At 45.6% G+C, this 13291-nt stretch overlaps 1 protein-coding gene across 3 annotated transcripts in view; it reads left to right on the plus strand.

The window, feature by feature from the left end:
• Positions 1 to 13291, plus strand: part of GART (phosphoribosylglycinamide formyltransferase, phosphoribosylglycinamide synthetase, phosphoribosylaminoimidazole synthetase) — a 1418226-nt gene that overhangs the window by 1048795 nt on the left and 356140 nt on the right. For all 3 annotated transcript variants that reach the window (XM_069636266.1, XM_069636265.1, XM_069636267.1), the window contains exon 16: positions 11822 to 11974. In XM_069636266.1, the coding sequence (XP_069492367.1) occupies positions 11822 to 11974 (153 nt within the window). The remainder of the gene's footprint in view (positions 1 to 11821; positions 11975 to 13291) is intronic.

Consider the following 13291-nt stretch of genomic DNA (forward strand, 5'->3'; position numbering starts at 1 on the left):
CTCCATAGGGTTTCATGTATTCTTGGTAATTGTGTTACACAGCACCCTCAGTGCAGTAACACAGGGGTGTCATAGTGACCCCCAAACATAGACTCCTTACCCTGGGACTGACTACTGTCTCCCAGGGCATGTAAAGTCACCATTGACTTTACTAGTCTTAAATTGGGAACAGAACCAGTACAAACCATCATACTGTGGAATGTGCAGTCCCCCCTCGTCGAGTTTCTGGCTGGTGGCAGTGGTTACCACGCAAAATATTCCTTAAGAATATTTACTATGGGATTTTCCCATTCATTTTAAAAGCACCACTTTTTGGTGCAATGTTAAAGATACCGCCGGGTTATTTATTTAATATTTATTCCCCGGTTGGGTCTTTTCGCCAGGACTCGGTTTTCAAATGGCGTTAGTGTTTGCCTCTGTAACTCCAACCCAAGTCGAGCCCTTTGTTCCACTTTTTGGCGGGCTTCTCCACAGAAGCCTCCAAAAGTGGTGCCACTCTGTCTGGGTATACAGGATGTGTGGGAGGGGGGGGTTTAGGCACCCTGGACTGAGTTGCCTCGGTAACTCAAGTTGCACTCTTGTGTGATTGACCCAGTGGTGAGCCGCCCGGCTCACCACTTAGCATGTTTGAGTGACCGCTAGGACTGATGAATGGGGGTTTTCTGCATAAAAGCAGGCCTTTGGGGACTGGGACTTGGGACGTCAGCACAGGACCAAAGAATCCGAAGAGGAAGAAGCTGAGCCGTCCTGCAACGCCGACACCACCGGTGGAGCCCTGCTGAACCGACTCACCACTTCTTCCAACGACAGAGGAGATCTTCATCCCGAAGAGTCTTCTTCCTTTGACGGGTGGGGATAACCAGTTTGCCCGCCTTTTTGCCTTCCCGGATCATCTCGTGGCCGCCTTGCCTGTGCCAAGCACCCCGGCAACTGGGTTACCACGTTTTTCCACTACCGCGAATAGAAGGGTAGTACCTTTTAACCGGAGGACTCCGTGGCTGGTTTCTTCCCTGGCAGTGCAACGACCTTCAGCTTTCCTCCACGTCAAGATCTTCTCTTCCTCTGCACGACGCCGCGACTTGCATCCACTGCCAGGAACAACGGCCCCCGCTGGAGCATTCTCTCCACTTGGAAGGTACTGTGTCCACCTGGCCTCCCTTGCAACGGTCTGTGTGGGGTGTCTCGTAAATCCTCATCTTACCACTTGGGTTGGCCCTAGGCTGGCTAACAGAACTTTTCTGAGCTGAACTGATTCCTTTTTAAACTCTCTGCAAGACTTTCCAAGCCTTTTAAAACTGTGTGATCTTGGGCGCATTGGTGTTCTACTCTAAGAGGGAGCCTGGCCTCTGAACTTTTTGCTCACAAGGAGACTTTGACTTTCCTGCCTTGCTGAGTGCTTCTAAAGTATTGTATTGTGTTTTCTACCTTTTCCCTCCCTTTTTCTTAACTTATTGGAGTGCCATCTTTAGTTAAGCGCTCAGCTCTGTCTGGAAATAAGTAGTGTTAACTAAGACTTGTCTAATAAGGAATAAGGGATGTATATATCTTAATAGTGACTGTGTTTTTGAACTTGCTTACAATAATAGTGCTGGAGTGTTTCTAAGTGTGTCTGTAAATAAATAATTATATACTTGATACCAAAGCTCTGGTCAGTGTTTGCTTGTGCTACTGTATTTTGGTACCTATCTTGTATACTCTATATACTGTCTAACTCTTCTAGAGCGATGTCTGGCTGCTCAGCCACAGCTACCAGGTAAATCTGGGTGGTACAGACTGCTACCAATTGGGTTTACTGCCAACACCTGTAGTCTTAAGCCTTTACAGTGGTCCCTAAGGGAACTGCACAGGTTTCTGCCTAACATACTGCTTGGGTATTCGTTATTCATGAGCATGTGAATCCATGCCAGACCCCATGCTGCAGAAGGAACAAGTTAATTATCTGTAACTATTGTTTTCCTGCGTGGGTCTGGCGTGGATTCACATGCAAACCCTCCCTCCATCCCCTTTGCGGCTCTTCTTGGTCATACAGCCACTTAATGTGCTAACAAATCTGAATATGGCTGCCAGAGGAGGGGCTTAGGGAGAGGACCGTCATTGGATGGGGGCAGTATGACCCAGAGGACAGTGATTGGTTTCGAGGAGAAATACCATTTGAAAGTGAAAGTTTCCTTTTTACCGAGGATTCCCAGCTTGACATAGAATATTCATGAGCATGCAAATCCATGCCAGACCCAGGCTGGAGAACAATAGTTACAGGTAAGTAACTTGTTCCATACTTAAATTTCACCAAATCCAATTTCACCTAATGAGAAATCTTCGAAAATAAATGTCTTCAAATTTGGTTGGGTAAGTGGGTACATTTTAAAACATAGATGGGGGGGTGGGGTAAGGGGAAAGGATAAGGTAGGGGATGTGGGGGGGCGACGATTCTCCCCTGCATAATAAGAATATCAAACATTTCACCTTTAGATGAAGTAGAGATTCGGTGAAATCACATACATCCGTATTTGTACTGGTCATTGAATCAAATCCTTTCTTAGATCTCCTAAAGGTGAATGTATACATCTTTGTATGGTGTTGGTGGCAATGTTGGACTATTTATTTATTTGCATCGCGCTCTTGCAGCCCAGGGACATCGAGGCGCTGTTACAAGAATATGTGAATATGTAAGAAGTTTGACATACAAGTTGAGGCGCCTTAGGCTTTGCGGTAGGATACAGCATAGCATGACAGGTTACATACATGCAGAATGATAAAGAACAATATACTGGTTGTACCTAAGAAGGGTGCTACAAATGTATAGCTTTTAGTTGAACAGCTTAGTTTTAATGGCTTTCCGGAACACTTGGTGGGATTCGATCTGTCTCAGGTGAGGAGGGAGTGCGTTCCAATGTGCGGCGGCCAGTGTCGGAAAGCTGGAACCGCCTGCTCGGGCTTTTCGGATTTTAGGTGTGAGGATAGTATTGGAATAGCCGTCTCTGAGGGGCCTGAGGCAGTATGCCTGGTGATTCTTTGTGATAGGTATGGGGGTGCGAGCTCATGGAGGCATTTGTGGGTGATGGTGAGGGTTTTAAAGACCATTCTCTCTTTGACAGGAAGCCAGTGGACCTGTTTTCTCACTTCAGGGATGTGGTCTCTTCTGGATGTCCCAGTGGCTGCCCTGAGTGCGTTATTTTGCACCAACTGGAGTTTGTTGAGGTGTTTTTGGGATGTCCCAATGAGGAGTGCATTGCAGTAATCAAGCCTAGACCCAATTATTGCCCTTGCAATAGTAAGGCAGTTCTCACGGGAAAGGAAGGGTCTGGCTGCGTTTAGTACTTTGGTGTAGTACGCAGAGGATGAGGCAATGGCATTAACCTGCCTATCCATGGTCAGGTCGGCGTCCAAGTAGACTCCAAGGGTCTTGACATTGTTAGACTTTGATCGGAATGTGTCGATAGCGAAGGAAGAGTACTGCTCATCGAGGTTGCCCAGGGTGGTGGGTGATCCTATGAGCAGGAGCTCAGTCTTTTTGCTGTTGAGGCAGAGCCAGTTGTCCGCCATCCAGGATTGGATGGTGGAGCAAATGGAAGTGAGTGTGGTAAGGTAAGCGTCCTAGTCCCCTGTGAGTGGAATAAGCACCTGTGGATCATCAGCATAGTTAGTGTATGAGATGTGCATTGCGTCAAGGATGCTGAATAAGGGTCTTGTAAAGAGGTTGTAGAGGGTAGGTGCAATGAACACGAACCCTGTGGGACGCCACATTTAATGTGGCTAGGGGTGGCACAGGCAGTATCGGAAAATACCTTCATGACTCTCTGCTGGAGAAAGGAGGTGATCCATTCACATGCCTTTGGGGAAAAGTTGGCCTCAGTAGCTAGATGGCGACACAAGGTGTTGTGATCAACCAGATCGAAGGCTGCTGACAGGTCAAGGAGCAGAAGGAGCGCAGGTTTGCCTGTCTCTCTAATATCATCCATTTGGTTCTTTAGGTCTAAGAGGGCCGTCTCAGTGCCGTGTCGGGGGCGGAAGCCGGATTGGCGTAGTCCAAGAAGACGGTTCTCTTCCAAAAATTCTTGGACTTGCAGGTAGGCTGCTTTGTCAAGAATGTTTAGTAAAAATGGGATGGTGGTGATGGGCCTATAGTTCCCTGGAGCCGTTGGGTCAAGGGAAGGTTTCTTGAGGAGCGGGTGAACCCATGCTTCCTTAAGGCCAGATGGAACGTGTCCAGACTGAAAGGACGAGTTTATGAATGCAGTAAGGAAAGGAGCTAGAATTTGTGCCGAGTCTTTGATGAGTTGGGCAGGACAGGCGTCACTTTTGCAGTTAGAGGGTTTGATGGCTTTGAGCAGGGTGATAACTTCAGGTTCGGTCATATCTCTGAAGTGGAAGGTGGAGGGTGGGGAGGATCTGGTCATGGGGGGTTTAGGTGTAATTCTATGTAGGCTGGCCATGAGGTTGTTGAGCTTTTTGGTGGCCGCAGATTTTAGTTTGGAGTAGGTTGAGTTTATCAAGCATGGCTGACTGAATGCTGTTGCACCAGTTTGCATCTTTAAGGAGAGAGGGAGGTGGCGCAGAGGGCTTTTCCAATTCCCTGAAGATAGTGAATAGTTCTTTGGAGCCTGATTTGGCATCATTGATCCTAGAATTGAATGCTGAGGATTTGGCTAAGGTGATGTTGGCTTTAGAGGAGATGGATATGGCTTTAAAGGCATTCCTTGTGACTTCTGAAGGATTAGCTTTCCACGCGGAGAGTGCAGCCCTCTTCAGTGAGTGCTGGTCAAGCAGTTCTTTTGAAAACCAGGCATTAGAGTGTTTGATTTTCTTGGCTTTTTTTAGGGTAAGTGGAGCTATGGAGTCAACTGCTCTGGTGATGATTTCTTTGAAGGTATTGGCTAGAGTTTCTGGGTCTTTAGAGAAGGGGGCTTGAAGACCTGGCACCTGTAAGAAGGGTGCTAAATTTTGGGCTGTGAGTAAGCGTGATCTCCTTGCGAGTGCTGCAGGGAGGGGGGGTAGTAGGGTTGGTAGGGCCTTTTTTAGTCTCAATGTTGATTTGAAGTGGTGATCAGGCCATGGGAGGGGACTGTTGGCGACTATTTGGATGGAGCAGTTATGTTGGCTGATCCAGTCAAGGGTGCGTCCTTTGATGTGGGTAGGGTCTGTGATAGATTGTGTGAAGCCCAAGGTGGAGAGGGCCTTTTTGAGGGATCTGGCGTGGGAGTCCTTGGGGTCATCGAGCCCTAGGTTAAGATCGCCCAGCAGGATGACTTGTGAGGTCTTTTTAAAGTTATCTGACAAAGAGTGGATGAGGGCGTCATGGAAGTCTGTAATAGGACCAGGAGGTCTGTAGACAATATGCAGGTTGATAGTGAAGTTGTGGGAGAAGTATATTTTGAGTGGGAGGTAGACTGAGTTGTGGACCATTTTCCCTTCCACTTCTCTAATGGAGAGACTTTCTCGGGCAATGAGGGCTACACCCCCTCCTCTCTGGGGGGCCTGATCTTTCCTGAAGATGATATACCCTTGTGGAATAGCGAGAGATAGTGCTGGGCCTGAGCTTTCAGTGAGCCAGGTTTCAGTGATAATTTGGATATCGAGGTTGTTATTTATGATGAGGTCATTAAGGTATGGGCAGGTAGTGAGCGGGCGTTAACTAGGGCACACCTGAAGGTCGTATTGGTCTTAGAAGATGTGGAGGAATCATGCAGAAGGGCAGCGGAGGGCAGGGTGAACATGGCAGCATCACTAGTGGGCAGCACTTCATTAATCACAGGAGCCACAGAAGGCTTAGACAGCGTAGCAGCATGGGTAATGGGCATCACAATACCATCAATAAAGGGCAGCACATCATTAAACACAGGGGCCGCAGAGGGCTTGGGCATAGCCAGCATAGCAGTGTCAATGGTGGGCAGCATATTGTGGGGCATAGGGGCCACAGAGGCCATGGGCGTGGTATGACGAGATATCAGAGTAGTGTGCATAGTGCCCGCAGGATGCTCAGGTACTGGGTGTGTGTTGGTCCCAACATTTTTGATTCTTCTAGTTACTGGTGATTGGACCTCAGGAATAGTCGCTGTGAGGGTTCGGGTTTTAGGGCAGTATAGGGCTAGGTGTGGGCGTGCTGACGATGAGGCGCATTGGTAACCTAATATTAGGTTGCGTAAGCTAAGGCTGGGCGTGAGATGTGCCTGCAAGTGAGCACGGGTGCGCGATCACAGCTGTGCATTTCTCTGGCAGGCAGAGAGAGGGACCGGTTCCCCTTGCTGGGGGCGCATAGCCGTAATTGTAGTTTTTAGAGGCTTACCTTTACACAAGGTGCTTTGCGCCGTCGAGCAGGAGGGGAGGGGCTGGCAAGCTGTGTGCGCCAATGGCGGCCCTGAACAGCAGGGCAGGTCTTCGCTGGCATATTCTTCTGGTTCCCGGGCTCGGGATTGTTGTCGTCGGTTGCCTGGGATAGATGGTTTTACTTGCTTAGTGTGTATTTTTAAAGACTAATCAATGTCTTTTTTTTGTTTTTACTTGTCTAACTGGTATTATTGGTGCTCTGTGTGGATTCCTTGTTACCCTAGATCACTCACACACCCCTCCCGAGTCTAAGCCTTGCCACTCTGCTACCTTACCTTGATTGGGTTGGTAAGACTTCAATGTCTTCCTGTTCATAATAATAATAGCTTGCCCCCCCTGAGGGTTGATTTTGGAAATCCATTTTAACAAAGGGGCTAGAGAAAAAGGACTCTGTGTTGGAGAGAACTGTGGAGAAATTGTGTAAGCAGCATTTACCTTGAACTGATCACAGACCGCTAAAGGCAATTTCTGAGTCCAGGGAATCTGGGTAGTGTCTCACAGGTTAGCGAGTAGGGTAGTGGGAACCTAGTGCCATTCATTTGTGGTGGAGGTAGTAAGTGCCAGGATGCGATAACAAATTTGCGGACCATTTATCACGATTGCTGGGTAAGGAAGCGGATGGAAAACTTGAGTGGAAAGAGCAGGTGTTTGTGACACATGATGCAGTGATGGTACGAATGGAATGGGAGGAAATTAAAAGTGACTGTGGAATAGCATGTTCGGTACCGGGTGCAGAATCTATTTGGCAAAATAAGAGTATGCTAGAAGTGGATGCCAGGCCTTATTCTTTTGTGAGATGTAATGTGGAGAGCGGGTTATTGTATAGATTAAGAAGAGTGGTACGACAACCAAATCTTCAAAGCACCGAAAACCCAAAAAGAACTCTCCAAAATCATAAACGAAATAAAAAACCCACTGGGTTGCAACAACACGGCAATTCCATCGATGAAACTATGCGATGACCTAGGAGAGCACATCAAAAACAAATAACTTCCATCCAACACACCATACAAAACAGACCAAGCGATCACACCTCAAACCCAACCGACACCCACGAGGAACATCCAAACAATCAAGCTACAAAACCACCTAGCATTCAGGAGACAAGCTACAAAGCTTCCCAGAAATATCAGTGGAGACTTTCGTCAAACTCGTAAACCAAAGCAACAAATCAGGCTCTCCTGAAGACCCCTGCCCCCCGGACATGTACAAAACAATTCTCAAACAAGGAACACCCATGGAATACCACAGGAATCTCCTCAACCTCTCAATCTCAACCGGTAAAGTACCACAGGCCTTCAAATCGGCTTACATCAAGCTACTCAGACACAACAGGAAACGTAGAGGACTTATCCAACTACAGAGCCATTTCCAACATACCTTACACAGCCAAACTGCTAGAAACGTACGTCTACAAAATAACCCAAGAATTCGTAGAAGAGCACTGCCTACTAGACCAGGCACAAGTTGGTTTCAGACCAATGAGAGGAACAGAATCCGCTCTCCTCTCAATATGGCACAACGTAAAAATGAACACAGACTCCGACAACAGTACCGCCCTAATTCTCCTTGATCGATCTGCAGCTTTCAATAATGTCAACCACAACATCCTCATAAAGAGATTAGAAGGACTAAGAATAACAGACACCGCCCTACTATGGATCAAATCCTTCCTGACAAACAGAACCGAAACCGTATGGATGAAACCTTTTAAGTCCAAACCTAAAGATTCCACGTGCGGAGTACCACAAGGATCATCTTTCTCCCCGCTTCTATTCAACATCTAAAGGTACCTATTAATCAACCTCATTAAAAAACACGGCCTCACATGCTACAACTATGCAGACGATACTCAAATAATCTTCAACATACAAGACATCCGAGAAGAAAACGCCACACTGGAGAATTGCCTTTGTGATATATTCAACGGGATGAACCTCAACCACCTCAAAATCAACCTAGGCAAAACAGAGATAATGATTTTTTCAAAAAAGGGAGGAGACATCCGCTACATCCCCTGGCCAAGAGAGCTCGGCACCACACCAGCACCCTCATCAATTGTAAAAAACCTAGGGGTCCTGATGGATAACAACCTCACTCTAGAGCCACAAGTAAACAACTCTACTCAAGAAATGTTTCTGCCTCCTGTGAGCGGCAAAAAGGATCCTACCGTTCCTGTCGTTCACCAAAAAAACACCATCATCGATCTGATCTTGTCCAGAGTAGATTACGCCAATAGCCTATACCTGGGCATGCCCGAACGACTTCTAAAAAAAAAAAAAACTACAATGCATACAAAATGCGGCAGCCACACTCCTCCTCAAGCTACCCAGAAGAGAACGCATCTTACCCGCGCTATAAATACTACACTGGCTACCTTTAAAACAGCGAATAAAGTTCAAATCCATTTGCATCATGCACAGAGCAATACACAAACAAGGTGCAGAATTCCTAAGCGATAAACTACGCCTACATCAACCGACAAGAACACTGAGATCAAGCACCGACATCCGCCTGGAACCAAAACCCTATAACAGAAGAAAACTCAGAGGATCCTCTTTCTCTCACCAGGCACCGAAAACCTGGAATGACCTACCTAAGAATATACGGAACACAACAAACCACCTAGCATTCAGGAAACTACTCAAATCATGGCTCTTCACAGCGTAACTACAACAAGGACGCACAAGAATGCCCACCCCGTTAAACGACGATGAATAAAAACACCAACCTCGGTCACTCCCAAAATGGACATACACAGAACCCAAAGAACGGACCCCACGACAGACCATAAGATATTATGGGAAATGGCCACAAAAGGAGGTCACTATAGACTGATCACTTACTCGGACTGAGACGAAAGCCCTTAAAGGACGCATCCACTGCCTCCCGCCGTACCATATCCAAACTCCCAGCAGACGGATTTAAACAGAAAGTATCCAACACCCAAGGAGGAGAATAGACACCCAACCCACATTAATCAATCCGTCCGAATTAGAACACCTACAGAGCTCGCTAGAATAGAACGGCGAGCGCATCGCACCAACTAAAATCCAACCCACAACACTCACTCCATCAGAATTGGAACACTTACAGAGCGCGTTAGAACAGCACAGGGAGCGCTTCACACAAACTTAAAACCCTTCCAGGGGTAAACCCCTCTGCCCATCCTGATGGGATTGGGAGGATTAGCGAGCGCCACACTCAGAGTTCTCAATGTTAGCATATTAAACTTCATATAACCCACTAAAAATAAAATCTGCATTTCTGCAGACTTACCTCACTCAAAAATCTCACACAACCATCTCTAGCACAACTAACCGCACGCACATCACAACACCGCAAGAACACATAGGCCGCACCAACAGCAAACAAGAACTGACATCGATCCGATACTCGCACCAAACTTCAGCACCCGGTGTGTACCAAGTTGAAGCTGCCAACAGAAAACCACTCCTCTAACTATCCTACCCCTGCTTCACCTATTAACCCATCCCTCCTTCTCGTTTGCAGATCCGCCAAAGCCCCTCAGGACCAACTCTGTTGGTGACGATGCGCGGTACAAATACATTTAACAAAACAAATTCATAGTTATAGCTCTTATGGGACACATTGGAACTGCAAGTACTAAAGCGATATTGAAGGATGACATTTGGTGGCAGAGTTTTGATAAATCTGTGAATGAGAAACTATGGGAGTGCATTGAATGTGAGAAGACAGAGAAAGGAGTAGTAGCATGTGCGCAGCCGATGGTTAATTCTAGAACACCAAAAGGGGTCTGGAATGAATTTACAGTGAATGTTTTGGGACCTGTGGATGTAGGAGGTGGTCACAGTACATTTATTGTGGGGTTTGTGAATCTGTTTTCCTGTTTGGTAGAGATAGTTTGTGAGGTGAGAAAGACCTGGGCAAGTACAATTTCGGAATTTCTGAAGGGATGTCGTTTGAATGAGAGCAGTATCCCAATAACGTGCTGCCTGATAATAGGAGCCAATTTGTAGGGAAGATGATGGGTGACTAGTTAAAGCCACAAGGAATTCATCACAAGTGAACGACACTGTATCACCTGGATTCCAATGGGGCCCTGGAGAGGGTGAATAGGAGTATTATGGACGCAATAAGGATGGCATGTGTTTGTGGCACAATGAATAAGGAAGATGTGGGACAGGAAAACACATGAAAGTGACAGTTTTTGTTTACTCTGCAGAGTTGTACGATGTTGAGGGAGGTCCTTAGATTCACAAATCTGTTCTGTGATGAGCGATCCAGTAATATTTTCCATTTCTTTGTTTAATTATTCTGTCATTTTTATGAAATCTTTTTCAATCACTAAATTGAGTTCTTGATGGTGGTGTACGTATTGAAGGTGGCCAGGTTCGGAACTTGGGAAGGATAACGGCGGTAAAAGCTAAACGCACCTTCTGACTTGTTACACAAGCAATAATAAGGAAGAGTGTTGTTGGATGAGTCTTTGTAAGTGGAAGCGCTTGTCTGGGTAACTCAGGAATATGAGCATGAGTGAACTCACGCGTGATGTGAATCCAGAGTGGTCTGTTGGAGGTTTGTGAGCAAAGAGTTTCCAGAGCGGCACTATTATGCTGATACTTGTGTGAACTTTTACAATAAAGAACTTCAATTTGCTCACCAGCGTGGAGTGTACTTCATAACATCTTGATGAACCTTTGGTGTAAAGAAAATACTCTTAATCCTACAACCTTATTAGTTGCCTAGCTACCGACGCACAAGATTGTAGAAGTAGGGCTTTCTAATTCCTTCTGGGTAAACAGGATTTATTTTTAGAATTCAAAGCAAACCAATTTATGTACAGCCATGTTGTCATCACCAGGAAACCTTTAACCAGCTAACCTAAAATTGGGAGGAAGTCTCCTGTTTCCGGTAGGTTTAGTTGTTGTCTGTCTGCATATTTAAGGAAACGGAATAGGCAACCACATGTTTCACTCTGCTGGAGTTTTAAGATGAATCATAAATATGTATGGTCATGGATGACCATTGGAACATCACCTGAAGTAGTCCATTCTAAAAAAAGGCTATGGTGGCTTCTTGAGATTACTGGAGCAATAAAGGCTGACCTCCCCAACCACTTAATATTTCCATTAGATACTCCAGCCACAAACTGTTGATGCAGTAGGTCATGGTCTGTGCCGAATGTAGGGATCCAGCTCCAACAAATCAGCAGTCCCACAGACTTCCCTAGTGGACTAAAGATTCTCCCACCATGTTGCATCACTGTCCTGATGGCCCCAACTATGACATAATGCCTGTTAGAAGGTATAGTCCTTGCCTTTCAGTGTGTACCTTGCTGCTAGGTTGAGTGCTCTCAAACGCCTTTATAGCGCCCTTCCTGTGACATAAACTTTATGCTTTCAATTGACCATATTTTACGTTTTCTATATATTTGCACCAGACTGGATACAATGTATGATTGAAAACATGGTACTCATCCTTAAGCCTTAAAATGTGCTGCTTTTCTTTGCAGGAGATCTGTTGCTCACTCCAACTAAAATCTACAGTAAGGCACTGTTACCAGTCCTCCGTTCAGGACATGTCAAAGCCTATGCACATATCACCGGAGGTGGCCTTTTGGAAAATATCCCAAGAGTTCTTCCTGAATCATTCGGTGTAGCACTAGGTAAGGAAGACAAACCTATTACAGGATTTGAAAGGCATTGTGGATTTTAAAATATTAGTTTGTACGAATGTGACCAAGCAGTACAGCATGGCGTGCAATACTGTGCCAAAACATCAAACTAAGTAACTGCACAAAGTCACCAGGATATTTAAATTATATTGGTGATATTAAACATATGCAACCAGGTTTGAGGGGTGAAAAGGATTTTCTCTGCCATGTGAATCAAATGTCGGTGTTTTCCCTTTTTCTTATTTTGAATTGATGCATTAAATAAGATATGAGTGCAGCAAGTGCATTTGTGTGTCTTTATAAATTGCAATTATCATTGGTTGGGAGTATGCTTTCCAATTTAATTAAATTTGTGTTAAAGCAGATCTAAACAGAACTTCAGATGTATGAAGGATAATTTGACCTGTAAAACACCTGAGAAGCATGTTCTACAAAAAAAAAGCAAGCGTTCTTACGTTTACTACATGACATAAGTCGGTAGTTGCTGTAAACCACCAATATAACCTGAGTGGCCATAAACCCTGTCTGCCAGCAGAATGTAAGAGCAGTTTCGATGATGGCAATTCAATAATTTTGTATGACTGTTTGATCAGAATTCCATATTTGAGGCTCCTATTACTAACTTCTTTCCCTAATTGGTTTGCTGGTTTGTTATGGTTTCTCAATTTTCTTTTGCTGTCAGTGAGCTTTTTGTTGTGCTCCTCTCACTTGGCCATATGGTAGCTGGGCACGTGTGCTTTTTTAACACAGTTTTGCATGGGTGTTTAATTGCCCAGAAGTGTTTAGGGTTGTGGTAGCCACTTGTTTTGTTTTTCACCACATCATCCTGTAGCCTTTTTACTGCATTGGTAGCCAAATACTCATATATTTTGTCCAATGTGCTACCAAAGCTTTTTAAAAATCCTACTTCGAATGGATTGTGTCCGCCCACGTTTTCATCATCTTGTGATGGATCTCCCGAGCTTTGCTTCTCCAGAAAAAAAAATTCTCGGCAAAGGGCGCTGTATACGATGCTGTCGCGTCCATGTCCCTTGAGGGCCTCCGTCGAGCGGCATCGGTATAAATAGCTCATACAGCACCTTTTTGGCTTCAGTTCCATTTTACAGCGCGCTTCAGTTTTCTTCACAGAAAATGTCTTCATCTTCGACTCCTTCGACCCTAAAGTCTGGTTTAAAAAATGCTATGACTGCGGGTCAAAGATGTCTATTACGGATCCTCACTGCATCTGCCTGTGGTGTCTGGGCTCTGGGCACCGTACCGATGACTGCGGGTCCTGTCAGGCCATGCCAGAGAAAGTTCTGAGTGTGC

This window comes from Ambystoma mexicanum, chromosome 7p (assembly GCF_040938575.1).
Source record: "Ambystoma mexicanum isolate Mex_15411 chromosome 7p, UKY_AmexF1_1, whole genome shotgun sequence".
NCBI classification, from domain to species: Eukaryota; Metazoa; Chordata; class Amphibia; order Caudata; family Ambystomatidae; genus Ambystoma; species Ambystoma mexicanum.